Below are 27,984 nucleotides of genomic sequence, written 5' to 3'. Positions count from 1 at the left end.
TGTCATATCCACACCATCCCCTTACTCCTTCTTAACCTTAAACTTCAAAATATCTGTAGTTTTCCATGTGAAATGAATACTTATTATTTTTCTAAAATGTCTAAACAAAATGAAGAAAATTAAGCCATTATTAACACTTTGGTGAGCCTAGATTTGATTTTATGCTGTGCTTCTTTGGATGGAGGGTAAGCAATGGAAGAAAATCCGAGAATCGCCTGCGTCAACACACACACTCAAACCCCAAGCTAAACTTTGGGCTTGGTGGTTAAATGCGTCTCTGACACCAGGGATTGCGAAGCTTGGCCGCGCGGAGGCGGGCGGAGACCTGGGGAGGCGCCCTAGTCTGGCGCCACCAAGCCCCCGCCTCCCGCAAGTCCGAGAGACCTCTGCATCGCGGGGAAGCAGCCTCGGGCCCGCGGCAGTTGCGCCGAGGCAGCCCGGCGGGCACCAAGCCATGAGGGCCGACTCCGGGCTCGGGGTGGAGGAGGACCACCCGGTGAGCGGTTTAGGGCCCGTCGGCCTCTGCTCCACCCGGGCAGCTACCTCTGGGGTGAGGCGGACGGGATCGAAAGGGGAGAGCCCAGCTCCAGGAGCTCGCGCAGCAGCCCCTTCGGCGCTCACAGGATAGGCTTGGGGTTGGGGTTGGGGTTGGGGGCTGGAAATTCGTCCCAAGGCCGGACCCGAACTCCAAGAATCGGGTGAGGGGGCAGGCGTGAATTTTCCGGGGGCCTGGGTGCGCACGTTGCCATGACGACGCCTCACTTCTCAGCGGCCCCAGCCCTTGCGAGTTTCGGGGGCAGTCGACGAGGCCCTCCTTATTCACGCCCCTCGGAGGGCATTTAGCCGCCCGGGAATGAGATCGCCGTTTGCCAGTGGGGAACTTTCAGTCCTGGTCTTCTCTTACATTCCTGGAACAAATGTCCGCAACCACTTGGGAAATCATGGGGAAAACCGTGATTGCTACCCCGCGCCCGCTGGAGCCTCTCCTCCAGGGCACTTCAGCCCGGACTCCGATGCCCCCTTTAACGCCGGAGTAGACAGAAAAGGCCAGACAGGGTCCCCCACCCCGCTCCCCTTCCTTCCCATCTTGCTGGGAGGAGGCTGTGGGTCCTAGCGGCCTGGACAGCGCAGCCCGATGACGCATTGCGCCTGCGCGGGAGCGGGCCGGGCGGCGGTGAACCCTCTCCCGGGAGCCCACGGCCGCGGGGCATCCCGGATTTAGACAGGATGGGGAAGAAGCAAGTGGTAAGCCAGCTTTAGTTCCTTTTGAGTTTACTTGAGCCACCCACCTTTTGAGGAGCGTAGAGACTGACTTTCTGGATAGATGACACCTCATTTTTGCGGGACTTTTGAAATGTGGAGTTACCCTGTGAACTGAGCCCTTGGTTAGAACGCGGTCCTTAGCATCTTGAGAACAATAGCGCTTTCATGTGACTCTCTTTTTTTCCAGTTGAATTTTAACTGCTGGATAGTGGTAAGACCTTGTCCTAGTGTAGTAGCATTTGTATTAATACATCTTTTGAATGAATGGATAGCGAAATGGGACAATTGTGGAACAAACAATCGGAGTGTTTAAAATTTAACCCTTTTTAGTCAGTATCCTCTGCAAGCAGCTTGAGATACTTGCAACATTAAACTGCATTTTAGACATTTCTGTTGGTATTTTATTTTGAAAAATTCCAGAATGCCACTTAACTGTATTTTTTCTGAACTGCAAACACTTTTCTTTTTCATGTAAAGAAGTTTTTGTAAGTTTTTTTTTTTTTAATGCTTTCTGCCCTAAAATGTGTTCTTTACGCTGTGTTCAGAGAATTTTTTTTTTTTTTAATGTGTTACTCTGTGTCTTAAAAACCTCCATCGGTTTCCTATGGAATTAAAATAGAATCTAAGCTCCTTCCCTTGGTCTTCCTAATTAATCTGCCCATGCTTGGATAACTGCTTTTTCTTTACTGGCTTTCTTTTATCTGGAACTATTTAAGCCCAGTCTCCCCTAAAAGCCTTGTATTTGCTCCCTTTGGTTCCTTTCTTATTCAAATCTCAGCTGTAATATCTCAGAGAGACTTTCCCTAACTAAAGTAATACATATGATCATACACATTACTGTAATAACGTGCATGGTTTTATATATATTTATATATGCATATATATGTATACATACTGATATATGTGTGTATAAATATATTTAATGTTATCTTCTAATACTTAACCACTAGAATGTAATTCCAAAAAAGCAGGCATTTCTCTGTTTTGTTCATTAATGTATCCCTAATGCTTAGAACAGGCCCTGGCCTGTAGATAGTAAGGAATATAGGAAGGAAGGAATTTTTGTAAGAAATTTAGAAATGATAGATCAAATTTAAAATTGCCCATTTGATCCTCATCAGTGCCTCCTGGGCATTAACTGATGAACAGGGCTATCAAAAATGTGAGGTACATGAAGTAAAGATGTTCTAAGGCTTTACTTACAAGCCGTTTTCTTTTTCTGTTCCCCATAGCGTCCTCCACGGGCCCTTCCACCTGTGCCAAGGTAAAAGTAATTTGTAGTAATTTTATTATTGAATTTTAAAAACGTAAAATCAATAAAGTGAAACATATTGAGACTATACCATTACATAATTATGATAATTCAGAAAAGGCTTCCTAAAAATTTAAAGGTGGAAAATACTTGAATTATTGAAATAACAGTTATAATTAAACCTTTTGCATCAAAGATTGAATGTCCACATGTTAGGATAATGGATTCATTCGGAATGTTTTAGTGTCTTGTTTATCAGACTTCTGATCCTCTTTTGTTTGCTAGAATAGTTTCCTCAGAGTTTAAGCCGATTTTAGTCAGTGACAAAATAAGAGTTCTTAATCTGTTCAATCCACTTTATTATTAGACTGAAGGGAGTATGTATATGTAGGTTCAGAAAATATTGGGGTTATTTCGTTAGCCTTATTAAACAGCTTATTATAAATAATAAGCTAGTTTGTAAACTAGCTGAGTTTGTGTGGAAGTTAATTTTATTTTAAATTTGTAATGATTTAAGACAGTTTTCAATATGACCATGTAATAGATTTCTAATTAATAGAGTTTTTCTTTTTGTCTTTGTCCTGATTAAATTTGGTTGGTGTCATGTAAAGTGCTATTCAAGGTGAGTTAGTTCACTCAGTATAAAATTTTCTAAATACAGTATTTGATGTTTGTAAGTTAGTTTGATTTCTTAATTTCCTCTTAAAATTGAATCTGAATAGTATATATTGCTAAATCCTAGTAATCTTCTATGACTACCATTTAACTTTATTTATTTATTTTTGTATTTTTAGGGCCGCACCCAGAACATTTGGAGAGTCCCAGGCTAGGGGTCCAATCAGAGCTGTAGCCACTGGCCTATGCCACAGCCACAGCAACATAGGATCTGAGCTGCATCTGAGACCTACACCACAGCTCACGGCAACACCAGATCCTTAACCCACTAAGCGAGGCCAGGGATTGAACCTGTGTCCTCATGGATGCCAGTCGGGTTCGTTAACCCCTGAGCCACGACGGGAAATCCATGACTACCATTTTAAAATGATGATTGATATATAACAGTAGTTATATGGTCAATATTTGACCTTAAAAATAAAAAAGTATTCATCCCAGACTGGAGTCACCCAGAACATAACTGTTGGTTAAGCTGACAGTTCAATAATAGAGACTATATTTTCTTTCTTTCTTTTTTTTTTTTCATTTTTGGCCACCCTGTGGCGAATGGAGTTCCTGGGCCACGGATGATCAGATCTGAGCTGCAGTTTTGACTGAAGGGGCAGCTGTGGCAACTGTGGATCCTTAACCCCTTGTGCTAGGCCAGGGATCAAATCTGCGTCCCAGCACTCCCTAAACACTGCTGATCCCATTGTGTCACAGCAGGAAGTCCAGACTATATTTTCTTTTGTCTCATTTCATCAGAATAGACTGGGTTATGTCATAGTCGCCACCAAATCTCAGTGACTTAATATGTGGGGTTTTTCTGGTTAAAGCAAAGTCCGTTGCAGCAACAGTCTGGGATAGTTACCTTTCTCTACCTATTCACTAATGACGTAGTGATCCAGGCTACTGCCATGCTGTGGTTCTGCCATCTTAACATGAGGCCCCCTCAATTGCCACAGCAAGGGAAGGGAAAGCTGGATGGTTACTCACTGGGTCTTTCAGTGTTTTGGCCCCAAAATGACATAGATCACTTGCTCATAGCCTATTGGCCAGAACCACTCACAGGCCACACCTAAGTGCATGGGGGCTGGGAAATATAGGGGTGAGTAAATATTTGGTGAGCCCACTTCCTGTCAATAGTTTCCAACATTACTGACCTGCCATGACCTACTGGTACCACTCTTTGGGCTCTCTTTGACTTTGTCAATTTCTTGCATTCTTTTTAAAAAAAATTTTTTTTTTTAGAGTTGCACCTGTGGCATATAGAAGTTCCCAGACTAGGGGTCAAACTGGAGCTGGAGCTGCAGGCCTACGTCACAGCCACAGCAACGCAGGATCTGAGCCACAGCTGTGACCTACACCACAGCTCACGGCAATGCCAGATCCGTAACCCACTGAACGAGGCCAGGGATGGAACCCACATCCTCATGGATACCAGTCGGGTTTGTTACCACTGAGCCACGATGGGAACTCCCTCTTGCCTTCTTTCCCTAATGTATAGAAGTTGGCTGGACCCAGGAAAGAGAGGGAAATGTCTTCCCTACTAAAAGTTGCCTTTTGATGTTCCCTACGTTGAATTTAAGGCAGCCTTTCTGTTATTCTTTCTGTTTTATAGATGATATTCCACTTAGTCGTCCTAAGAAAAAGAAGCCCAGAACAAAAACCATGCTAGGTAAGACCTTGTTCTTTGTCGTCAGGGATCAAAAGTTTTTCCAGGACCTCAGGCATGATAAACATCACAGATCAGGGACAGACAGGGCCCCTGCAGTCCCAGGTCACTGCTGTGTTGAGGATAAAATCACGTTCACTTTGACGCAGTGGGATTCTTGGTGGTTGTCAGAGATAAGGCAGTGAGCGGCCTGAGGAGTATCTAGAAGCATTCCTGGAATAAAGGAATGCCACCCAAGATCTTACTTCCACAACATTCTTGGACTCTTTGAGGTCTTTTATCTATAGATAACACAGTTGTCTTAAGCTATGATTGAGTCCAGATCTCTGAACAGGACATCAGATTTAGAGACATAAGGTTCTTGGATCCCTCGTCTCAATCAGAGAATCTCTACATTAGAACATGAGTCTGAAATTGAGGCTGTATCATCCCGGTATTAAAGCTCCAATAATGATAGCAGACATTGGCACAACATTGTAAATCAACTATACTTTAATAGAAAAAAAAGCTGGGGAAATAATGAGCAAGTTCTAGGAACTCCTTTTTGTCTTTGTTATTCAGTAATAATCCTGGATCTTTTGTCAGGAACATGAACTCAGCACATCCAGAATTTATCATCACTTTCAAAATAAATCAAGTTTTACTTCTCACTTAACAAGTTTCTGTTAATGGACCCCCCCCCCCCCATTCTCCCAGTGGAAACCTCAGAGTGACCTCTGCCTGGTCCTGTCACTCTACTTGCTGCCTCTCATAAGCTTGTTTCTTCTATATCTTTTACATCTCTTCCATTTTCATGTCCAACTAACTGTAGTTAGTTTAGCTCCTTTCTTCTATCTGAGCTATTGAGGTAGCCTCCAACATTGCTCTGTACTTCTAGTTTTCCTTCCACTCTAGCCTGTCCTGTCCACCGCTACTGGATGAGCTTCTGAAAGGTCTTAGCTGATCACCCCTTAACCTGGTCGGAACCATGTGTTAGCTTATCATTGCCTAATGAATGGAGGACTAGATGGTGGGTGGAGGAAAGGAGAAATGGAGATGGATGCCTAGAGAAAGACATCCAGACACGGAGTAAAAAGAAAAGAGAGGCAAAGAGACTTAGATGCACAAAGTCATTGAAATGCTAGGCTCTAAAAATATACTGACAGTTAAATATGAACATGTACATATGGACTTAGGGATCACAGGTCATAGATGCTATAAAGACAGAGTTGAGGGAGCACAGGTTTGGCTCTATCCCAGCTACCAGGTTTTTTTCTTATAAAAAACAAAATCAGTGCTCTAGACCAAAAGGGGGACATGTTGCTAGGCTTTTATTAAATTTATTGTTCAATTAGGTTATTTCAAGTTTTGCACACCTACAATTTGCAGTTCTACATAAAAAAAGTGGGTGGTGAGGAAGAAGAGCTATTTCTATAATAAGATAGATTACTCGCAATGAAACTGCTAGACAAAAGGACCTGTGCATTATTAATATGATAGATTTCTGCCAAATTGCCTTCAAGAGAGCTTTAGTTATCTTCTTGCCACCAAGAGTTTGAGTGTCACAATCGCTAAAGCCTTGACAACGTTGTTCAATATCAGCTGTGAAAACTTTTTTGTCAACCTAGGGGGCAAAGAGTAGCTTATTTTAGTTTCCCTTTCTCTGAATACTAATGAGGTTAAGCATCTTTCATTTGTTTATTCGCTCATTTGTATTTCTTTCTTTTTTTTTTTTTTTTTTTTTGTCTTTTATCCTTTTTAGGGCTGCACCCATGGCATATGGAGGTTCCAAGGCCAGGGGTCCAATCGGAGCTGGAGCCAGAGCAACATCAGATCCGAGCTGCGTCTGCAACCTACGCCACAGCTCACAGCAATGCTGGATCCTTAACCCACTGAGCAAGGCCAGGGATCAAACCTGCAACCTCATGATTCCCAGTCGGATTCATTTCTGCTGCGCCAGGACAGGAACTCCCTGTATTTCTTCTTTTGTGAAAAAAAACAGGCGAGGAAATGCAGTAAAGTAGAATTTAGATCTGCTAAAAATCTGTTCAAAGATGTGATGAGGAGAGAGATTGAAATGAGTGATCAGATGACAAGCTCTCTAAGTTACCTGTTAACTCCAGGTATCCATGATGACTTCATCATGTGTCAGTTTGTTAATGAAGGACTAAAACTGTATGGAGGCTGATAATTCTCAAGGCCTAAGACAAGTGAGAGAGTCCCTAGGGTGACAGTTTCTATTATGTTTTCACCTTTTTGGAAGTTCTTAAGCAGCTTTCCTCTTCCTCTTCTTTTGTTCTTTTTAGCCCCCTGGGTTTTTTTCTTCCTCAGTCTTCTGTGTTCCCTCATTTATTTCTTTTCTCAACTTAAAGCCCAGAGTTCGGGTGAGGAGGAAGGAAATCAAGATTTGATGCACAATTAATTCTGTAAGAGAGGAGGTTATTATATAGGAAACATTCCAGTTCCCCCTTTTCCCATCTTTTTAGGACTTGATAATCTCTGCTCAGGTTATCCCAATTTTTTCCACTCTGCAGCTAGTGCTTCTTCAGAAGGCCTTGATCAGACTGCCGTTCAGAGGCCATCTGAGGGCAGTGAGCCACCAACTAAAGACCCTGTGGAACATCCAGAAGCTCCTGTTCAAAAGAGACAGAAGAAGACGAGGCCACCCCTTGGTACGTAAGGTTGTGAGAGCAGTTGTGATTTGCGAGTATGATTAAAAACCTGTCTGTTTCTGTTTTCCCCACTCATATCCCATTTTTTTTTCCTTTTTTTTTGCTTAACATTTTTATTCCTAGAGTAACTCCAATGGGTTAAGTCAAAAATACTTTAGAGGATTTCTTTTGATCGTATATGTACAAATTATTAGAGAAGGAGTACAAATTCAGAACAAAAACATAAAGTATAGCTCTTGATATGTGTACAGATTTAGTATGTTATGAAATGGACATTGAGATTAAGGGTAAAAGGATAGATTCGGTATTAACAATAATTTAATGAAGCAACAGCCAACATTTTTTGAATCTTGCTATTTCCCAGGCACTCTTCATTCACAAGGTAAACATAATATTGTATCATTTATTTTGCTTATCAAATTGGCAGTGCTTTTTAAGAATTATGCAATCCAAAAAGTGCCAGAGCCAGGGATTGAATCTGAGCCGCAACTCTGACCTACACTGTGGCAACGCTGGATCCTTTTAACTTACTGTGCTGGGCAAGGGGATCAAACTCATGCCTCTGCAGCAACCCAGGCCACTGTAGTCAGATTCTTAACCCACTGTACCACAGTGGAAACTCCCTATAAGTGTTTCTTAAAATAGAACTCTAAGGGCTTTGAGGGATTGCAGGGAGCCATCACTTGTATTTCGAGATAGGAAGAGTTTCTTATGGGTTAGAGGCTCCATTGACTTGCTTGAACTTAATACCTTGTGTGCAGAAAAGAGTTATAGCACAGCAAGCCTGCACCTGCTCTCCTTGGAAAGGCCTGCTTGTAAAGTTGCCTCTTACCTGGCATCTGGGAACTTGACTGGTAAGCAGTTCCCTACACTGACATGAAGTCTTCCCTAAATTACCAGGGTGGCTCACTGTGCATTTTTGCACAGTGTTATTTATGCTGAACCCCTGCTTTCCTTCTGGGAGTCTGGAATTTGGGTATGTGTTTTGCAGAGGGTGCCCATGTGATCACCCCCAGTAAAAACCCCAAGTGCTGAGTGGCTTTGAGCCTCCCTGGAAAAGAGAGCAACATGTGTAGTCACAACTTGTTGCTGGAGGAATGAGCACATTCTGTGTGACTCCATTGATAGAGGACTTTTGGAAGCTTGTACCTGGTTTCTTTTAGACTTTGCTCCCTAAGCTTTTTCTTTTTGCTGATTTTGCTTTATGTCCTTTCCCTGTAATAAACCATAACTGCAAGTGTAAATGGCTTGTGAGTCTGGAAGTCCTTCGAGTGAATCATAGAGCTTAGAGGTAAACCTAGAGATCTCTGACACACTCTGGGTGTTGGATTACTTAATTTTTTCCATATTGTTTGGCATTGCAATTTCAAATTTTCTGTTGAGTGTTTAGAGGTGTAATTTTTTTTTTCTTTTTATGGCCACACCCATGACATATGGAGATTCCCAGGCTAGGGGTCCAATCAGAGCTGCAGCTGTCAGCCTTCGCCACAGCCACAGCAACGCAGGATCCGAGCTGTGTCTGCTACCTACACCACAGCTCACAGCCACACTGGATCCCTAACCCACTGAGTGAGGCCAGGGATCGAACCCACAACATCATGGTTCCTAGTTGGATTCGTTTCTGTTGTGCCATGATGGGAACTCCTAGAGGTGTAAAATTTTAAAAGTTAAAAATTTGTAAGATGGTGAAAAAAATTGGGGGCCAATTAAAAAAATTCTTAAAGTTCTTTTGTCTTACAGAAGTCTTGTACATTACTTTTCTTTTTGCAATCCTGGTAATTTGAAAACTTAATCTATTTTATTTTCAGAAGTGGAGAGTACCTTTAGCCAGAAGAAGAGATCTAGTCCATCTTTATTACCAAATGAAAATTGTGTCAACATGGAGCCAGCCGAAGAGCCAGTTATTCAAAAACCTCGAAGGAAGACAAAGTACAAATTTATTTGTCCTTCTAAATATTCTCCAGAGAGAATGGTAGTTTCTAAGCCTTATTAAATACTTATAGTTATGTATCTATACGATAAGTAATATTACAAAAATATCAATTAAGGATAAATTTGGAAAGACTAAACCCACTGAGAAAAGTGAAATGTATTTAAATAAAAAATTTCAGGAACTGTCTTCAAAAGGGGGCACAAGTAAAAGATTTTATATAAGTAGTAAAAAAACTGCTTATTAAAGATATTAAAATTGTAGGTATTGGAGGTTCCCACTGTGGCTCAGCAGTAACGAGCCCAACTAGCATCCATGAGGAGGTGGGTTCAATCCCTAGCCCTGCTCAGTGGGTTAAGGATCTGGTGTTGCCGTGAGCTATGGTATAGGTCACAGACGTGGCTTGGATCTGGCATTGCTGTGGCTGTGGTGTGGGCCATTATCTACAGCTCTGATTTGACCCCTAGCATGGGAGTTTCCGTATGCTGCAAATGCGGCCCTAAAAAGCAAAAAAAAAAAAAAAAAAAAAAAAAATTACAGGTACTAAATTAAAAATTAAAGGTATTGAAGATATTAAAAATTAATAAAGAGGCTATTATTTATTTTCTCATGTTAACAATTCAAATTATGATTATTTTAGGAATACATAAAAATGTGTATTTTAGGATAAGAAATTAAATCTCAGATAAGATCGAGTGGTACACTTTCAAGAAGTATACTAGAAGTTATGTAACACTATTGTTTGTATTTGGAAATGACCCTTCATATAGTAATCAGTATGATATAGAATCATATAATTTTAAGTCTGTAAAGAACCTTATAAATCTAGTTCCAGTCAGTTTATTTTCCAGATGAGAAAACTTAGGAAATATAGGTGACCACAGAAATATAGGTGACCTGCTCTTTGTAAGTAACACTTAATAACTGATCCATTTGAGTAAAAATCTAATTTCTTGATTCCAAGTCCAGGGCTCTTTCCACTAAACTCACAGGCGCCTCCTTGTTTGGGTCTGTTAAAAGTCATTAATCATCCATTTTTCTTACATTCTCTCTGACCCCAGGAAAACTCAGCCAGTGGAATTACATTATGCCAATGAACTAGGAGTAGAAGATGAAGATGTAATTACTGATGAGCAAAGGGGTCCAGAGCAACCGTCCATGTTCACTGCCCCCACTGGCACCAGCCAGCCTGTAGGCAAAGTGTTTGTGGAAAAAAGCCGTGAGTAGTTCCTTGTTCTGGAACATGAGCTCTTTAAGAATTATGCAAGGGTATCCTTTGACCTAGAAATTATACTTCTGGAAATCTGAATTAAGGAAATAAACCAAAATATGGATAAAACTTTGTATGAAAAGCTTATCATCCCATGGTTATTCATGAGGGGAAGAAACTGGAAACAACCTAGATATAAAACAGGAAGGGCGTGATTTCGGTCAGTTATGGCATATCTACACAATGAAATCTTCTGCACCGCTGAAAATGTGTTTAGGGAGAATTTTTCATTTCATGGGAAGATTCTAAGAAAAGTTACTCGTTACACACAGAGTTTGATTTCTGCTATAAAAATGCATAGGACAAAAGACTGGAAGGAAATACATTCAAAATATTAATGCCAGTTGTTTCTGGGTTATGAGATTATGGGTAATTTTTTAAAAATCTCCCTCTACCCCCCCCCCCATTTCTTTATTCTTTATTGTACTTTACCACTTCTCTGCAGTTGGTAGTGGTATTGGTGGTAGAACAGGTAATGATATAAGTGCTCCAAATAAGACGAAATACATGATGGTATTGCCATATTAAATAAGAAGTACAACATTATAGCTGTATGCTCTTTTGGGAACTAGTTCTGGCATTGTTTAGCAAGCATTGATCATAAGACTGCGTTTGCAGTGTTTAAGAAAAATCTACAGAGAGCATGATCATGATTATAAACTGTTCCCATGGATAGGCTATGGATATGTGCCTAAAAAACTCATCTGAAATGTAGATGGGTTCTTAAAATATTCAATTTAGATTTTACAGAAATTGTTTTAGAATTCTGATTCCGTAAGAGCCCACCTAAGGGATCTTGGAGTTGAGAAACCTGTGATCTGGAAAGGCTGATTCACCCAGGGTCTCACAGTTAGGTAATGCAGAACTGGGACTCAAACCAATGTTTTAAGACTTCTAGTTAAGGGCTTTTACTAGCATAACATGTGGCCATTTAATTTACTTCAGTCTATTTTCAAGCAGTATCACTCAATCCTCATTTTTATTCTTGCTTCTCTGAGCACAGAAACTTCCATACTAGAGTAACTGACCATACAAGGCACTAATTATTTGTCCAGAAGTTGCTTTTTCTTTGGGGGAAAATTAGGTATCACCCCCCTGTCTTTCCTCCTCCAAAGTACCTGACAGCCAGTTTTGGCAAGGATAATGGAAATGGAAGCTTCCCTACTTTGTGAGGGCCACTTGTGGACTGGCAGATAAACGAGAAGGCACCTGCTCGGCAGCAGTAAAGGGATAAGGCTCTGTTCATAGTGCTGTAGAGCTGACACCTGAGCCGATACTTTCCATGGGAATCTTTTTAAGTATATGAAACAGCCCATCTCTTTTCTGTCATCACAGAATGCCATGCAACACACACTGGCATCTTTTTTAAGAAATTTAATGTGTTTCCAAATATTGACTTACTTTATGGTGTTGAAATTTAAACTTTAATACTTGTAAAATCTCTAATTATAGTTTTTTAGACTACATCACATTAAAGGTTTTCAGACTTTGTTCTGAGTTGCAAGTTCATTATTGTCTTTCATCAAATATGCTTGATTTCTAAGACTGTTACTTTATCATCTATTTTGGATGGAGAAGATAGCACATGGTCATTATATTTTATTTTTCTTAGAAATAAAACAGTAATATGTTTATCTCTAATCATCAGGGAAATGCAAATCAAAACCACAATGAGATATCACCTCACATCTTTTAGAATGGCTGTTACCAAAAAGAACACAAATAACAAATGTTGGTAAGGATGTGGAGAAAAGGGAACCCTCCTGCATTGTTGGTGGGAATGTAAATTGGTGCAGCTACTGTGGAAAAAAGTATGGAGGATTCTCAAAAACTAAAAATAGAACTAGCATATGACCCAGCAATTCCACTCCTGGGTATATATCCAAAAAAAGAAAAACCACTAATTTGAAAAGATATATTCACCCCATTGTTCATAGCAGCATTATATACTATCGCCAAGGCATGGAAGCAACCAAAGTGTCTATCAGCAGATGAAAGGATAAAAAGATATTGTGTATGTATGCAATAGAATCCTAGTTAGCTACAAAAAGGAATGAAATTTTGCCATTTGTAGCAACATGGATGGACTAAGTGAGATAAGTCAGACAGAAAGACAAATTCTGTGTGATATCACTTATATGTGGAATCTTAAAAAAAATACAACAGACTAAGTGAATAAAAGAAACAAAGAAGCAGATTCACAGGTATAGAGAACAAACCAGTAGGGAAAGGGAAGGGGGAGGAGCAATATAGAGGTAGGGGATTAAAAAAAAAAAGGTTATCATGGGATTATATGAAATTGTGTGTGAAACTTTTGAAAATTGGAAAGTACATTAGAATTTAAAGAATTGGTTGAGCAGTCATAAAAGTGCTATTTTTTAGCAACCAAAAGAACAGAGCCCTCTGAAATAAGGACTGAATCGGGGAGAATTTTTAGGTAGGAAAACAGTAAAATATCAGTCTCAGTCTGAGGGTTCTGAAATATGCAATAGTAAAAGGACGGCCAGGGTTCCCTCTTGCTAACGGCTTGTTATTGTGTATGGGATTCTTAGGGCGATTCCAGGCTGCTGATCGGTCAGAGCTGATAAAGACCACAGAAAAGATAGATGTGTCAATGGACATGAAGCCTCCCTGGACGACCAGAGATGTTGCCCTGTCAGTGCACCGGGCTTTCAGGTGGCTGATTTTGTTGGAAATGTTCCATAATTTTTTTTTTTTGTCTTTTGTTGTTGTTGTTGCTATTTCTTGGGCCGCTCCCGCGGCATATGGAGGTTCCCAGGCTAGGGGTTGAATTGGAGCTGTAGCCACCGGCCTACGCCAGAGCCACAGCAACGCGGGATCCGAGCCGCATCTGCAACCTACACCACAGCTCACGGCAACGCCGGATCGTTAACCCACTGAGCAAGGGCAGGGACCGAACCCGAAACCTCATGGTTCCTAGTCGGATTCGTTAACCACTGCGCCACGACGGGAACTCCCATAATTTTTTTTTTTTTTTTTTTTTAAAGTATTGATTGGTACTGGTAACAAAGGCGACAACTTAAAACAGTGGGTGGGTATATTTTTTAAACTTTGGCGTTAAATGATTTGCCTATCAGTGTAGTAAAAAAGAAAAACTTGTTTTTACTTTTTGTGAAGTGTTAAATTTCATTCTTCCACGTGAAGCGATTTGAAGAATGTTTTAGCCTTTTACTTTAGTAGTTCATGTATAATAATGAAACCCTTCTCCATTCAGGATGGTTGGTCTCTTTTCTCATGGCTTCTTGGCTGGCTGTGCTGTGTGGAATATTGTTGTGATATATGTTCTCGCAGGAGATCAGCTTTCTGACTTCTCAAACCTTCTGCAACAATACAAAACCTTAGCATATCCATTCCAGAGTCTTCTCTACTTGCTTTTGGCTCTAAGTACAATTTCAGCTTTTGACAGGTAAGACTATGGGGACTGCAGATCCCACTAACTTGGGATTAGGAGGAAGTATTGAGCAGAATGTGCTCCTGATTGTGACATTTTCAAAATAGAATTATAGGGAGTTCCATAGTGCTTAGGACTTGGTGCTTTCACTGCTGGGGCCCAGGTTTAATCTGTGGTCTGGGAACTGAGATCCCACTGAAGCCAAAAAAGAATTATAGGATATTAATGTTACTTTGATTTTTTTTTCTTTTTATGGCCCCATCTGCAGCATATAGAAGTTCCTGGGCTAGAGGATAAAATCAGAGCTGCAGCTGAAATATATGCCATAGCCATGGCAACACTAGATCCGCACCACATCTGTGACCTACACCGAAGCTTGCCTCAATGCCAGATCCTTGACCCACTGGGCAAGGCCAGGGATCGAACCTGCATCCTCATAGAGACATTGACAGCTTGCATCGATGCCAGATCCTTAACCCACAGAGCCACAACAGGAACTCCTATTTTGATTTTTTCATAAAAGCTGTTGTGGCTCAGTGGATTAGGAAGCCAACCTACTATCCATGAGCATGTGATCCCTGGCCTTGCCCAATATGTTAAGGATCTGGCATTGCCACAGTCTGCAGCGTAGGTTGCAGATGCAGCTTACATCCAGTGTTGCTGTGGCTGTGGTATAGGCCGGCAGCTGCAGCTCTGATTCAACCACTAGCCAAGAAACCTCCATATGCTGCAGGTGTGGTCATAAAAAGAGAGAGAAAAAAAAGCCACTTTGTTTTTGTTTTGCGGGTGGGAGGATGGAACTACTGTGAGCAAAAACATCCCCTAAAGGCTTAGCCCATTTTAGCATCACCTCTAAGTCTAAAATTTCATATAATACAATCAATTTGAAAAGTCCCAAATATCTTCCAACTGCACTGATTCAGGTATAGACAAGTCTCTGGGTATTGTATTGGTTTCCCAGGGCTGCCGTCACAAAGTACTGCAAACTAGGTGGCTTAAAACAATGGTTTATTCTCTCACGGTTCTGGAGTCTAGACGTCTGTAATCAAGATGTCAGCAAGGTTGGTTCCATTTGGAGAGCTCCAAGGGAAAGTCTCTTCCGTGCCTCTCCTCTAGCTCCCGGTGGTTGCTGGCAGTCCTTGGTATCCTTGCCTCATAGATGCATCACTCCAGTCTCTGCTTCTGTTGTCACATGGTGGTCTTCCTGTGTCTCTGGATCTGTGTCTCTTCTCTTAAGGACACCAATTAGGGCCCGTTGTAATGGTATCATGTTAACTTGATCACATCTGCAAAGACCCTGTCTCCAAATAAGGTCACATTTGGAGTTCCCATCATGGCTCAGCGGTTAACAAACCCAACTAGCATCCATGAGGATGCGGGTTCAATCCCTGGCCTCGCTCAGTGGGTTAAGGATCTGGGTGTGGCTTGTGGTGTAGGCCAGCAGCTGTAGCTCTGATTCAGCCCCTAGCTTGCGAACCTCCATGTGCTGGGGTGCAGCCCTAAAAAGAAAAAAAAAATAAGGTCACATTCACAGGTACCAGGGTTTAGGAGGCCAGTATATCTTTTGGGGAACACCATTCAACCCATTAAGGAAAACCACAACTTATAACCTAATGATATGGGTCATAGAAAGAGGTAGAATCTAATGATGTTTGCAGATCAAGTTTAATTTGTTTGTTCTTCACTCTAAAGGAATGATAACTAAAACAGTCTCCTACTTAACTGTTTTGTGGCTTTTGTAAATTAGATTTTCCTTTGTGCACGTTAAGTATAAACTGTAGCTACTTAAAGCTTAGCAATAGACAATATATGTGACAGCATTAAAATAGAGAAGGAAGAAACTGTAGTCCAGAGAGTATAGTTTGTAAGAAGTTTACAAATTTAAAAGGTTTTGTATTTTCTAGGATTGACTTTGCTAAAACATCAGTAGCAATCCGAAATTTTCTTGCCCTGGATCCAACAACTTTAGCATCTTTCTGTGAGTAAATTGTTTAATTTGATAACTGTGTAACTTTGAACCAGGAAAAATATAATTTTATCTTAAATGGATTTTATATTATTGCTATAAACACTACTTATTAGATATTCAATGGAATTTGTAATTAAAAAACTGGGAGTTCCTGTTGTAGCGCAGTGGAAATGAATCCGACTAATCACCATGAGGTTGTGGGTTTGATCCCTAGCCTCGCTCAGTGGGTTAATGATCCAGCATTGCTGTGAGCTGTGGTGTAGGTAGCAGACAAGGCTCGGATCCCGCATTGCTATGGCTGTGGTGTAGGCCGGCAGCTGTAGCTCTGATTCGACCCCTAGCCTGGGAACCTCCATGTGCCATGGGTGCGGCCCTTAAAAAATGAAAACCATGGTAGGCATAATTTTGACTTTTTTTTTTGGCTCCACCTGCCAAAAGTAGGCAAAAGTTCCCAGGCCAGTGATCAAACCTGTACTGTAGCAGTCACCTGTACCATGCAGTGACAATGCCAGATATGTAACCCACTTAACCCACAAGGGAAGTCCAATAGAATTATTATTCAATGGGGGTATCTAAGTAACTTTTAAAAGTTTGTTACTCTGTATTACTTAATGTTAAACTTTTGTGTTTTCTACTTATATTAAAAAGCTTGAGCTGATATAGCATTCCAGTAACAAATACCATTCTATGTCTTTTTTTTATAATTGGGAATAAATTTTGTTCTAATTATTTTTTTAATTAAGTTAAATTTAATTTATTTATTTTGTCTTTTGTCTTTTTAGGGCTGTGCCCACAGCATATGGAGGTTTCCAGGCTGGGGTCTAATTGGAGCCACAGCTGCCGGCCATAGCCACAGCCATGCCAGATCTGAGCAGTGTCTGTGACCTGAACCACACCTCATGGCAATGCTGGATCCTTTACCCACTAAGCAAGGACAGGGATCGAACCCGCAACTTCATCGTTCCTAGTCAGATTAGTTTCCACTGCGCCACGACGGGAACTCCTGTTCTAATTACTGAAACCAATTTTAGGACCTTGAGTAAGTCATTTGATTTCTTAAAAGGTCTTCTAGATTCTTATCAGCCTAATGATGAAATAACATCTTGGAGTTCCCATCCTGGCGCAGCAAAAACGAATCTGACTAGGAACCATGAGGTTGTGGGTTAGATCCCTGGTTTCACTCAGTGGGTTAAGGATCCACCGTTGCCATGAGCTGTGGTGTAGGCTGGCAGCTGTAGCTCCGATTTGATCCCTAGCCTGGGAACCTTCATGTACTACAGGTGCAGCCCTAAAAAGCAAAAAAAAAAAAAAAAAAAAAAAAAAATAGCATCTCAAAACTCAAAAGACCCTTCTCTACCTATATTCTTAAAAAATAATGTCAAACTAACTATCCAGGATATTGAAATTGATCAAATGAATTTTTTATATCATCATTCCCCAAAGTACAGATTATTTTTGACCTTAATCTATAAAATCAAAATTAACTGGGTTGTTAAAAATACGTTATTAATAATTTGTCTTTTTCTCAGTGTACTTCACTGCTCTTATATTATCTCTGAGTCAGCAAATGACGAGTGACAGAATCCACCTTTACACACCTTCTTCTGTTAATGGTAGCCTCTGGTAAGAATTCGCAATAGCATTTGTCATTGTTGATGGTAATAACAGCAACAATGGGAGTACTGTTACTATTCCGATTCTTTTACTCTTTTACTTGTTTTCCTCTGTAAATATTTTTCCTCTGAAAGCCCTGTTTTTGATTCCAAAATTATGGCAACCCCCCTCCTTGTCATTCCCTTGGTTAATGGGTAACTGTTATTACATACTCCATTTTTAAAGAAATGTCTTCTTTTTACAAATCTATTTTAAATCTCCTAAGTTACGATTTAAAAATAAACCATTACGTGATGGGGGAGCCTGATACCCCAGCATAGAGATGGAGTGGGCACCTGGGAGAGAGTTCTCAGAAAACCAAGGGTATAGAAGGAGAGCAGACCCAGGTGAGTCCGCCTCCTCAGGTTCATGGCCAACCATGAGGGGGCGGGCTGTCTTCCCTCACTGGGAAGAGGGGCACTCTTTTTTGAGAGAGTGGCTAGGGGGCATTAGGTAAAGAAAGATTGAACAGTAGCACTGTGATAGTTCTGCAACCTTTGAACCTTTGTTCTCCTGATACATATGATGCATCTAACAGGGAAATTCCATATTATTTTGTGCCTGTTTTTCCTCTAGGTAAGGAGTGCTAATTTTTTTTTAAGTTTATAAAATGGATATATTTGGATATATCGACCAAAATGAAGACATTTCTAATGAGTATTTCTGTCCTTTTAGGGCAGAAGGAATTGAGGAGCAGGTTCTCCAGCCATGGATTGTGGTGAATCTGGTGGTGGCCCTTCTGGTGGGATTATCTTGGCTGTTTTTGTCTTATAGACCTGGCATGGATCTTAGTGAAGGTATTCAAGAAAAAAAATAGAATATCATGAAATCGTCTGTAATGACTTTGTAAATCTCTTTTGTAATGAATGTAGCTTGTAATAGTCCAATCACTTAAAATAACACAAGAAGAGTAATAATAGAGTGGTGAAACAGAGTGCTGAGAGAAGCAGGGTGGAGTATGTAGGAGAGCTGGATTCCCAGAGTCTTATTCTTTTTTTTTTTTTTTTTTTTTTTTTGGCCTTTTCTAGGGCCGCATCCACGGCATATGGAGGTTCCCAGGCAAGGGATCCAATCGGAGATGGTAGCTGCTGGCCTATGCCACAGGCACAGCAACGCGGGATCCTTAACCCACTGAGCAAGGCCATGGATCAAACCCACAACCTCATGGTTCCTAGTCTGATTCGTTAACCACTGAGCCATGCCTGGAACTCTGGGTCCCAGAGTCTTAACAGGGGGCTTCTGTAGTCTGTCCACATATTTTGAATTTATTTCTTCTTTTGGAACCCTTCAGGTATTTTATACCAAATCTTAACTTCCCTTCCTCTCTCTCTCTCTCTCTTTTTTTTTTTTTTGTCTTTTGGCCTTTCCTAGGGCCGCTCCCACGGCATAGGGAGGTTCCTAGGCTAGGGGTCCAATCGGAGCTATGGCCGTGGGCCTACGCCAGAGCCACAGCAACGCGGGATCTGAGCCACGTCTGCGACCTACACCACATCCCATGGCAACACGGAATCTTTAACCCACAGAGCAAGGCCAGAGATCGAACCTGCAACCTCACGGTTCCTAGTTGGATTTGCCAGCCACTGAGCCACGACGGGAACTCCTCTTGGCCTCTTTTTGATCAAAGTATCTCAATTTGGCATAAGTCATCCATCATCTCTTAGCCTCTGTTAGACATGTATTCAAGTGAATTTGTTCTCACCTCCTCCTCCGCCTTCACAAATTCTTCACCAGTCATTGTCATTTAGTGCACCCAGGGTGAAGCGAGATTTACTAATCTCTGGTCCCCAGGCCCTTCTTGGAACACCTGAAGAGGAAGAATCACATTGCAAACTGCTAGTCCTTCAGCACTGTTTTAGGAACCGTGTAGTACTGGTATTGTAAGGTTGTATTTCCTGGGCAGATGGTCCACAGTTTTACCTTTGAATCGCTTTGATATTTTCTGGACTTCGGTTATTATTTTATTCTTAATTTGTTTAACATTCTGAGCATTTAACTGCAGTCTGATCAACTGATTACAGCCTTTGTTTCAGAAGTCTTGGAATTGAGAATCTTTCCAATATTTCCATTTGTAAAAACCAGAACAAAAAAATATAATCTTTTTGTATATATTCGTTCATGTACCTTTTCTTATGTTGTTTCACTCATTATTCCTTTTGACATACTAAAGTGTTTTTAAAAATCTTCTTAGGCTGGAGTTCCCATCGTGGCTCAGTGGTTAACGAATCCAACTAGGAACCATGAGGTTGTGGGTTCTATCCCTGGCCTTGCTCAGTGGTTTAAGGATCCAGCGTTGCCGTGAGCTGTGGTGTAGGTCGCAGATGTGGCTCAGATCCCACGTTGCTATGGCTCTGGCATAGACTGGAGGCTACAGCTCTAATTGGACCCCTTGCCTGGGAACCTCCATATGCTGCAGGTGCAGTTCTAAAAAAGATAAAAAGACCAAAAAAAAAATCTTCTTAGGCTTTAGGTATTTTGCTGTTTTCCTTTTATTCCATATTGTTTTTAGTCAAAGATTTTTTTCATCTAATGCTTACATCTGGGGACTTTATTAGATTCCCAAGATTTCCTTTTTTTTTAATATTTCTTGGTATTTTAATGTCGGTGTTAAGTAACAGTTTAAATGTAGAATTATATATCAATGCTAAGTAATAGTTTAAATGTAGAAATGTCAATTAGTAACATTCTGCGCTGTGGTTGGGATTGAAGCTGCCCCCACCTGGCTTGCGCAGTTATTCAGTCTAAATCGCAAAGCGTGTGTTACTTACTGAGTATTTCCAGAACGCAATTCTCTTTTAGGGCCACGTGAATCAAATAACATTTCTATGTGGATTAAAAAAAGCAAATATAAAATGAGGATGATAACACTCGCTTTTAGGGTTGTTATAGTGATGAAATGAGGTAACATGTTCACATATCCTGGCACTCGTGTTAGGTCCAGGTCCTCCTCTATGTCTGCGTCCTACATTTTAGGTTAAAATGATCTCTATTAGAATTAGACCTCTTAGCTGGTTAATGATCCCAGATTCTCTGAACGGCTTAAATTTCCTGGTAAGAGTTCTTACTTGAACATGAGGGCTTTCTATTATCATATAATATGTCAATGTTTTAAGAGACTGTTTATAACTAAGCTATAAAACTCTTTCTGAGGTACTGGCAAACCGTGTTGAGTCTGATTTGTTCATTTTCTCTCCCAGAGCTGATGTTCTCCTCTGATGTGGAAGAATATCCTGATGAAGAAAAAGGAATCAAAGCCTCTTCATAGTGCCAGCTCATCTTCAGAGGAATGACCCAGTATTTAGAATTTTTCCCATTCTTGTTTTAAATGTATTTTTGTAAGATATGTATGGATGTATTTGGAATCGATTTTTTGATTATATAATACAGAACACTTTCTCAGGATTATGGAAAATGTTACAATTGTGTCTGCAGCTTATACTCAAATATTAATGTCTGTAGCATTATCATCCTAATGACAAAGGAGGTAATGAGCTAGAAATCAGCAGGCGAGAATGTTTATTTCCTGTTTTCTCAAATTAGTTGCATTTATAATCATTATCTTTAAAAGCACTAGTACGGTGCTTTTTAAAAAGCCATAGCTTTAGTATTACAAAATATCTATCAGGTTTAAACAGAAATTTAGGGAATAAGGAAGGACAGGGGGAAGACCTTTATTATTTATTTTTGTTGTCTCCTTACTGAATAAATTGAAATATGAAATTTGTCTTTTTTGAAACTGGCTCAGTGGTTGTGTATCATGTAATTAGGATCATGTAATTTAGCTTGAAAGGTGTTTTACTTCATGGCTAAAAAGGAAATACAACTTTTGTTTGAAAAGTTTTATAACCGTTAATGTTCGTTTCCCTTTAAGACCTGTACCAGTGGGTTCCTATATCTGGTTGACCATCAGAATCATTTAGGGAGCCTTAAAAAGCATATACAGCAAAAGAGAAGCTGAGTGGCCCCCAAACGCAGGAGAATAAAGGAGAGGCCTATGCGCTTACTAAGCTAACACTCAGTTGGCCTGTGCAGACCCTTCCCCCTGCCTCTTTTTTTACAGGACAGAGAGGATGAGCAGAAACCCCCCATGCCTATTCCCAAGCTCTTTGTCAGAGATCTTTGTCTGTCACGGACACCTAACTCTTCAGGTGGGTCCTGCCCTGGAAGAGCTCTCTTCAGGGCTGTATCTCCTGGTACCTCACTGCTATGAGACCTGGAGCCCAAGACAATGATAGGACTCACCGAGGGAAAAGGTGTCTCAGAGGCTCTCTAGCACCTCAATAAAACTTGGGGCTGCCCTGATTAGCAGCCACTGGATGTTGTGGAGCAGAAGAGGACGGACACGTCCATGATGGAGGATGGGTGGCTCTCGGGTCTGCCTTTGGTCTTAACACCACACTAGGACCATCTTGCTGTCTGTAGGCTGGAGCTGCTGAAAAAGAAATTCCCCCTCCGGTCCCAGAACTGTGAACCTGCTGGCAATCCTGAAGTCATCCTGACTGCCGGTGCAGGAGTTCGTGGTCCTCCCTGTCAGCAAATTCAGGGAAGCCATGCTCATTAGAGCCGAAGCTTACTACACCTGAACAGTGTTGTCAAGGAGAAATATGAGAGAACCAATGTGGGGGATTGTGGTAGCCTGAATAATGTCCCCCCTAAAGATGTCTGTGTTCCAGTCTGTGAAATCTAGTGAAGCTGTACAAATCTTTCTTCAAGGAAAACACAGTGGTGTCTGTCCCATAACCTTTGGCCATGATGAGTGGGAAACTTGGAGGAAGTTCATTGCTAATGTGTCTCCATGGTTGGCTGAAAACCATAATTTTTCTTACCTTTGCCCATGCATCACATGTTGGGTAGAGAGATATGCTTAGTAGAGCTTCTGAGGTATTCTAGGCAACATCCCTAGTGGGGGTTTTGTCATTGTTTTGGGGGGTACAAAATATTCAGTAATTAATACCTACCTCTCCCCACTCTCCCCAAACAGAACAAAACACATATAGACTTCCAGGCCCCATTCCTAGAGATTGAGATTCATTAGGTCTGGGATAGTTGCCTGGAGCACTGGCTTTTTGAAGAAGATATGCCAGGTGGTTGTGGTATAGCCACTAGACCAGCCAGCATTTGGGACCTCTCGCCTACCTGTACCATTTGTAATTTATTATGAAACAAAGCTCGGATTGGGGTAGATGACTTGATTTGATCTTAAATCAAATTGCTAGCTTTGTGAGAGGACAAAACAAGAAAACAATACCTGCCTTTTAGAGGCTTATAATCTAGTTAAAAGGCATAGATAGGCATCGTAGAATTAAAGAATCTAAGAAAGCATTGTGGGTAAGGGGTGTGTACAGGTCCTTTACAGGATGAATAGAATTTCTGGTGGAGTTGGGTGCAAAGAAAAGGCTATATACGTAGTGAGCAATGAGGGATTTGTATTTGGAAACTACCAAATGTAAAAATGTTGAAAGACTAGTGTAATAGCAGCTGTGATCCATATCAACCTAGATTAATTGTTAAAATTTTGCCGCATTTGCTCATTTGCTTTCTTTCTATACACATCCTCCTTTTATTCTTGCTATATCTTTTGAAAGTAAGTTGCTGACATCATATCACTTCACCCTAATGTTTAAGCGTGCAGTCTCCAAAAAGAACATGCGTCTGCATAGCACAATATCATGAAAATAGTTAGAAAACAATAATTTCAGTCCATTCTCAAATTTTCCCAGTGGTCCTCAAGATCTAGTCCAGGTTTACACATTTCACTTGGTTATCTATTTATTTATTTTTGTCTTTTTGCCATTTCTTGGGCTGCTCCCGCGGCATATGGAGGTTCCCAGGCTAGGGGTCGAATCGGAGCTACAGCTGCCAGCCTACACCACAGCCACAGCAACGCCAGATCTAAGCCTTGTCTGCGACCTACACCACAGCTCACGGCAATGCTGGATCCTTAACCCACTGAGCAAGGCCAGGGATCGAACCCCGCAACCTCATGGTTCCTAGTCAGATTCCTTAACCACTGAGCCACGATGGGAACTCGGGTTATCTCTTAATTTAAAATGGTCTCCTTTTCTCCCCCATGACATTTTCTAATTGAAAGTTTTACTGAGATAAATGTAGATTCATGCAAACTTAAGAAATAATACAGAGAGGTCCTTTGTATACTTTGCCAGCGTCTCCAAATAACACTTTACAAAATTATTATACTACTACAACTAGCATATTAACACTGATACGACCCACCAATCTTGTTCAGTCTTCCCCGTTTTTACTTGTTGCACTCGTGTGTGTATCTGTGTGTGTACATTAAGTAATATACAGTTTTATCAATTGTGTGGGCTTGTGTATCTACTACCATAGGCCAGATACTGAACAAGTCCAAAAACTGTAAGAATCTCTCATATTGCCCTTTTATAAAAACACTTAACCCACTTCCCACACCCACACCCTCCACCCCAACTCAAAGCCTGGGCAATCGCTCATCTGTCTTCCGTTTCTAAAATTTTGTAATTTCAATAATGTTATGAGTTGAATCATACAGTATGTAATCTTTGGGGAATAGCTTTTTTCTGCTTGGCATACTCCCTGGAGATTCATCCAAGTTATATGGCCAATATAATTCATTCCTTTTTATTGCTAAGTCATATTCCAGATATGTATGTACTGAAGTTTAACCATTTACTTATTGAAAGACATCTGAGCTGATTGCACTTTTTGACCATTATGAATAAAGCTGCTGTGAACATTTGTGTACAGGTTTTTGAGTGGATGTGAGTTTTCACTTCTCTGGGATAAACATCCAGGAGTGCAGTTGCTGGGTTGTATGGTAGTGACATGTTTAGCTTTTTAAGAAATCGCCAAACTCTTTTCTAGAGTGGCTGTGTCAGTCTACATTCCTTCATGACATTTGTGGTTTTTGTGTGTGTGTGTGTGTGTGTGTGTGTGTAAAGAATTGAAACCAGTTTTTAAAATAATGTCCCACTTACACTATTTTTTTTTTTTTAGGGCCACACTGGATGCATATGGACGTTCCCAACATTTTTTTATGTGTTTGATTTTTTTTCCCCTAAAAGTATCCTTCAGTTTGTTTCTTTATCTCCTGTAGTTCCTGTAAACTGGAGGTTAGTTCTAGAGGTTTAATTGAACTTAGATTTTTGTTGTTGTTGCATCACATGAACCCTAAGGAAGTCAGAGCATGCTGGTGGACAGCAAGTCTCTTTGCACAGTGATTTAATGCCACACAGCACAGACCTGAAATGACAACAAACATGGGTCAAGGGCTTTGGGTTATTGTGCCATGCACTCTGCAGAGTAAAAGGTAAGGATCAGATTCCTGCTCCCAAATAATTCTAGCTTTTGAAATTAACAACTAATACTCATAGTGTGAACTCACTAATAAGGATATGCCACGTAGCAGGCTGGAGATGGCAGTTAATTCTGCTTAGGGGGTATGCGCATGGCTTTATAAGATGTGATTCAAGACTGAACTTTGAAGTGGCCTTGGAGTAAAAGAAAAATAGATTCCAAGAATTCCCCTTGTGGCTCAGTGGGTTAAGAACCTGACCAGTATCCATAAGGATGCTGGTTCAATCCCTGACCTTGTTCGGTGGGTTAAGGATCTGGCATTGCCGTAGGTTGCGGTGTAGGTCACAGATACTGTTTGGATCTCCTGTTGCTATGGCTGTGGTGTAGGCCAGCAGGTGCAGCTCCAATTTGACCGCTAACCTGGGAATTTCCATGTGTGGCCCTAAAAAGAAAAAAAAAAAAAGATTCCATACACAAGAGCCGTAAGTAATGATCCTGAGGTGGCTGTGGCATTTTGGAGTCCCTTAGTTTCCTTATTAAGGAATTAAAATTTTGTGGCCAATAAAACTAAGTTTCTGATCTTGTATATTTTAAAGGGTAAACTCTGTTAACACTGGGGCAGTGGAGAAGGTGGATTGAGAGCAGGCCAGGATACCCGTAAGTAACCCCTTGCACTCATCTGTGTGTGAGATGTTCTATACAAGGTGCCATAAAGAGAAAAAAACAGGGTTTCAATATTTAAGCTTAGAATTCAAAAATGTGTCTGGGAGTTCCCATCGTGGCACAGCGGAAACGAATCTGACTGGGGCCATTGGGTTATGGGTTCCGTCCCTGGCCTCCCTCAGTAGGTTGAGGATCCGGCCTTTTGGAGAGCTGTGGTGTAGGTCGCAGACACGACTCAGATCCCGTGTTGCTGTGGCTGTGGTGCAGGCTGGTGGCTACAGCTCCGACTGAACCCCTAGACCCCTAGCCTGGGAACCTCCATATGCCACGAGTGCGGCCCTAAAAAGCGAAAAAAAGACCAAAAATAAAAAATTTTTTAAAGTGTCAAGTTTTAAGATTTTTGTGGATACGACATCACTACGTTAAAGATGTATGGAACATACTAGAGGTCTGGGAGGGAAGATGAATATTAACGTGCTGTGTCATAAGTCAATGGGACAGTTGAGTAAAGATGTCCAAGTAGACCGATGGATAAACAGCATCTGGAGCTCCGGGATAGCGTAAGGAGTTTATGGAGAAGAGGGCTTATGATGGGTTAAGAGGGAGGCAAGATAATGAACCAAAGTATTTAATCACCATACGGAGAGGCTTTGCTCCCCACCAGCTTGCCCTGACTATCATCAATCATCTAAAGGAGCCTGAAATGGCCTGGGCAGGTGCTTGCAGCTAACCCCCCAGGATCACTAAACTAGCAGCCCTGGGTAGGAGCAGGAGCTGGGCGTGCGCAGGAAAAGCCGGGGAAAGGCGGGGAGACGGCTGAGCGTGCGCAGTAGCAGGGCGGCGGTTAGGCTTAGACCTGCCCAGCGGAGGATGGAGGGATAGAGCCCGCCCAAGAGATGGCTAAGGTTTCCAACACGACAGATAATCGCAACGGGCGGGTCCATTCCCGGCACATAGACCCCATAGTCCAGAAGATTCCCTATACTAACTTGGAAAACGTGCAAGCCAGAGGGTTCTCTGCGGCAGCCCGTAACTTCCAGGAGCGTGGCAAGACCTCGAATCTGCCCAAGGACGAGGCCAAGGAGGGCACCGGGCAACGGCTGCTGAACGTGAGTAGGGGCCTGGCAGGCGGAGGCTGTCCCTTACCTGACCATCTAAAGGCTCGAGAAGGACAGAGGGGGTCAGTGCAAGCAGGTGGGAGGGAGGGAAACCTGCTCTAGTTTGGAAGATGGTAACATCTGAAGAAGAGTTTTCCGGTGGTACCCTGACAGTTAATTTGTCAGAGCCCTGTTTTATGAACGGTTGAGGGAAGGCAATAATTACCACCTACCTTAGAGGGTTGTCTGAAAAGCTAAAGATGGTATTGATATAAAGTACTTAAAGTGAAAGTAAAATTAATAAGTGTTAGCTGCTGTCATCTCATCGGGATTTCACTTACATGGTTAAAGGGCTCAACTCCAGATGTTAGTTTCTGCTGTTTTCAATTCCTGAGGTTCTTATAGATGAACCTGTGGGAGCAAATTTGCATCATATCCGCAAAGCGAATTATCGGCTTCCTGTTCTTTTTCTTTTCTCTTCTCTTTTCTTCTCTTCTTTGACTGCATCCACAGGCGTATGGAAGTTCCTGGGCTAGCGGTCCCGCAGACTAGCGGGCCACGGATATAATTGGAGCCGCAGCTGCTCCCTAGTAGATCACAGCTGCCTAAAGTGCTAGATCCTTAACCCGCTGCCTAGCCCACACTGGGAACTCCTGGCCTCCTGTTCTTAATTAGGTAAATTTACATTTGAAATGCGAAAAACTTTTGAGTTTAATGGTTTAGCGGTTCTGCCAGAAGATAGAGGAAATGCAAAAGGGGAAACAAATTGAAACTTCCTTTCTCAAAATTTGTTAGAGAATTATTAGGAAATGTTATATTCTCTCTGCTGGTTTTAAATTGTCAAAAAATACTACAGTATTTATTAGGAAACAAGTGATACACAAAAAGATGATGTCCTTTTCTGTAAAATTAAGGAGTTTATTACTTGATGTCTAAAGTACCCTCTTAATTATAAAAACTTAGAATCATGGCTCTTCGTTATGATAAATTGAGAGCATATTAGCTTCAGGATAAGACAAGGAAAAATTGCAAAAGTTTTGTTAAGAGAGATATATTTGAAATCTAGGCGACAGGAGGGGTTTGTCCACTCATGGAATTTGAACTTTTATTCTGTAAAATGGTGGTTTCCAGTTTTTTTGAGTATGAGGGTCCCTATATTTTTTTTCTTTTTAGGGCTGTACCCACGACATATGGAAGTTCTG

The 27,984-nt window shown here is 41.3% G+C and overlaps 2 protein-coding genes across 9 annotated transcripts in view; both read left to right on the top strand.

Moving 5' to 3' along the window:
- On the top strand, positions 326-21,465 carry TMEM237 (transmembrane protein 237). 7 transcript variants are annotated; one of them, XM_021074646.1, is made up of 13 exons: positions 326-496; positions 2,496-2,527; positions 3,127-3,137; positions 4,791-4,847; positions 7,358-7,495; positions 9,304-9,424; positions 10,487-10,644; positions 13,248-13,371; positions 13,931-14,122; positions 16,012-16,085; positions 17,606-17,699; positions 18,405-18,526; positions 20,924-21,465. In XM_021074646.1, the coding sequence occupies exons 1-13, from the start codon at positions 455-457 to the stop codon at positions 20,989-20,991; spliced, it is 1,233 nt and encodes a 410-aa protein (XP_020930305.1). In that variant the 5' UTR covers positions 326-454; the 3' UTR covers positions 20,992-21,465.
- Positions 26,032-27,984, top strand: part of C2CD6 (C2 calcium dependent domain containing 6) — a 91,105-nt gene continuing 89,152 nt past the window's right edge. For both annotated transcript variants that reach the window (XM_021075702.1, XM_021075703.1), the window contains exon 1: positions 26,032-26,794. In XM_021075702.1, coding sequence (XP_020931361.1) covers positions 26,582-26,794 — 213 coding nt within the window. In that variant the 5' untranslated portion in view covers positions 26,032-26,581. The remainder of the gene's footprint in view (positions 26,795-27,984) is intronic.

This window comes from Sus scrofa, chromosome 15, assembly GCF_000003025.6.
Source record: "Sus scrofa isolate TJ Tabasco breed Duroc chromosome 15, Sscrofa11.1, whole genome shotgun sequence".
Lineage (NCBI taxonomy): Eukaryota > Metazoa > Chordata > Mammalia > Artiodactyla > Suidae > Sus > Sus scrofa.
Note: the sequence above shows the minus strand (reverse complement) of the source record. Positions and strands in the feature narration are given on the sequence as shown.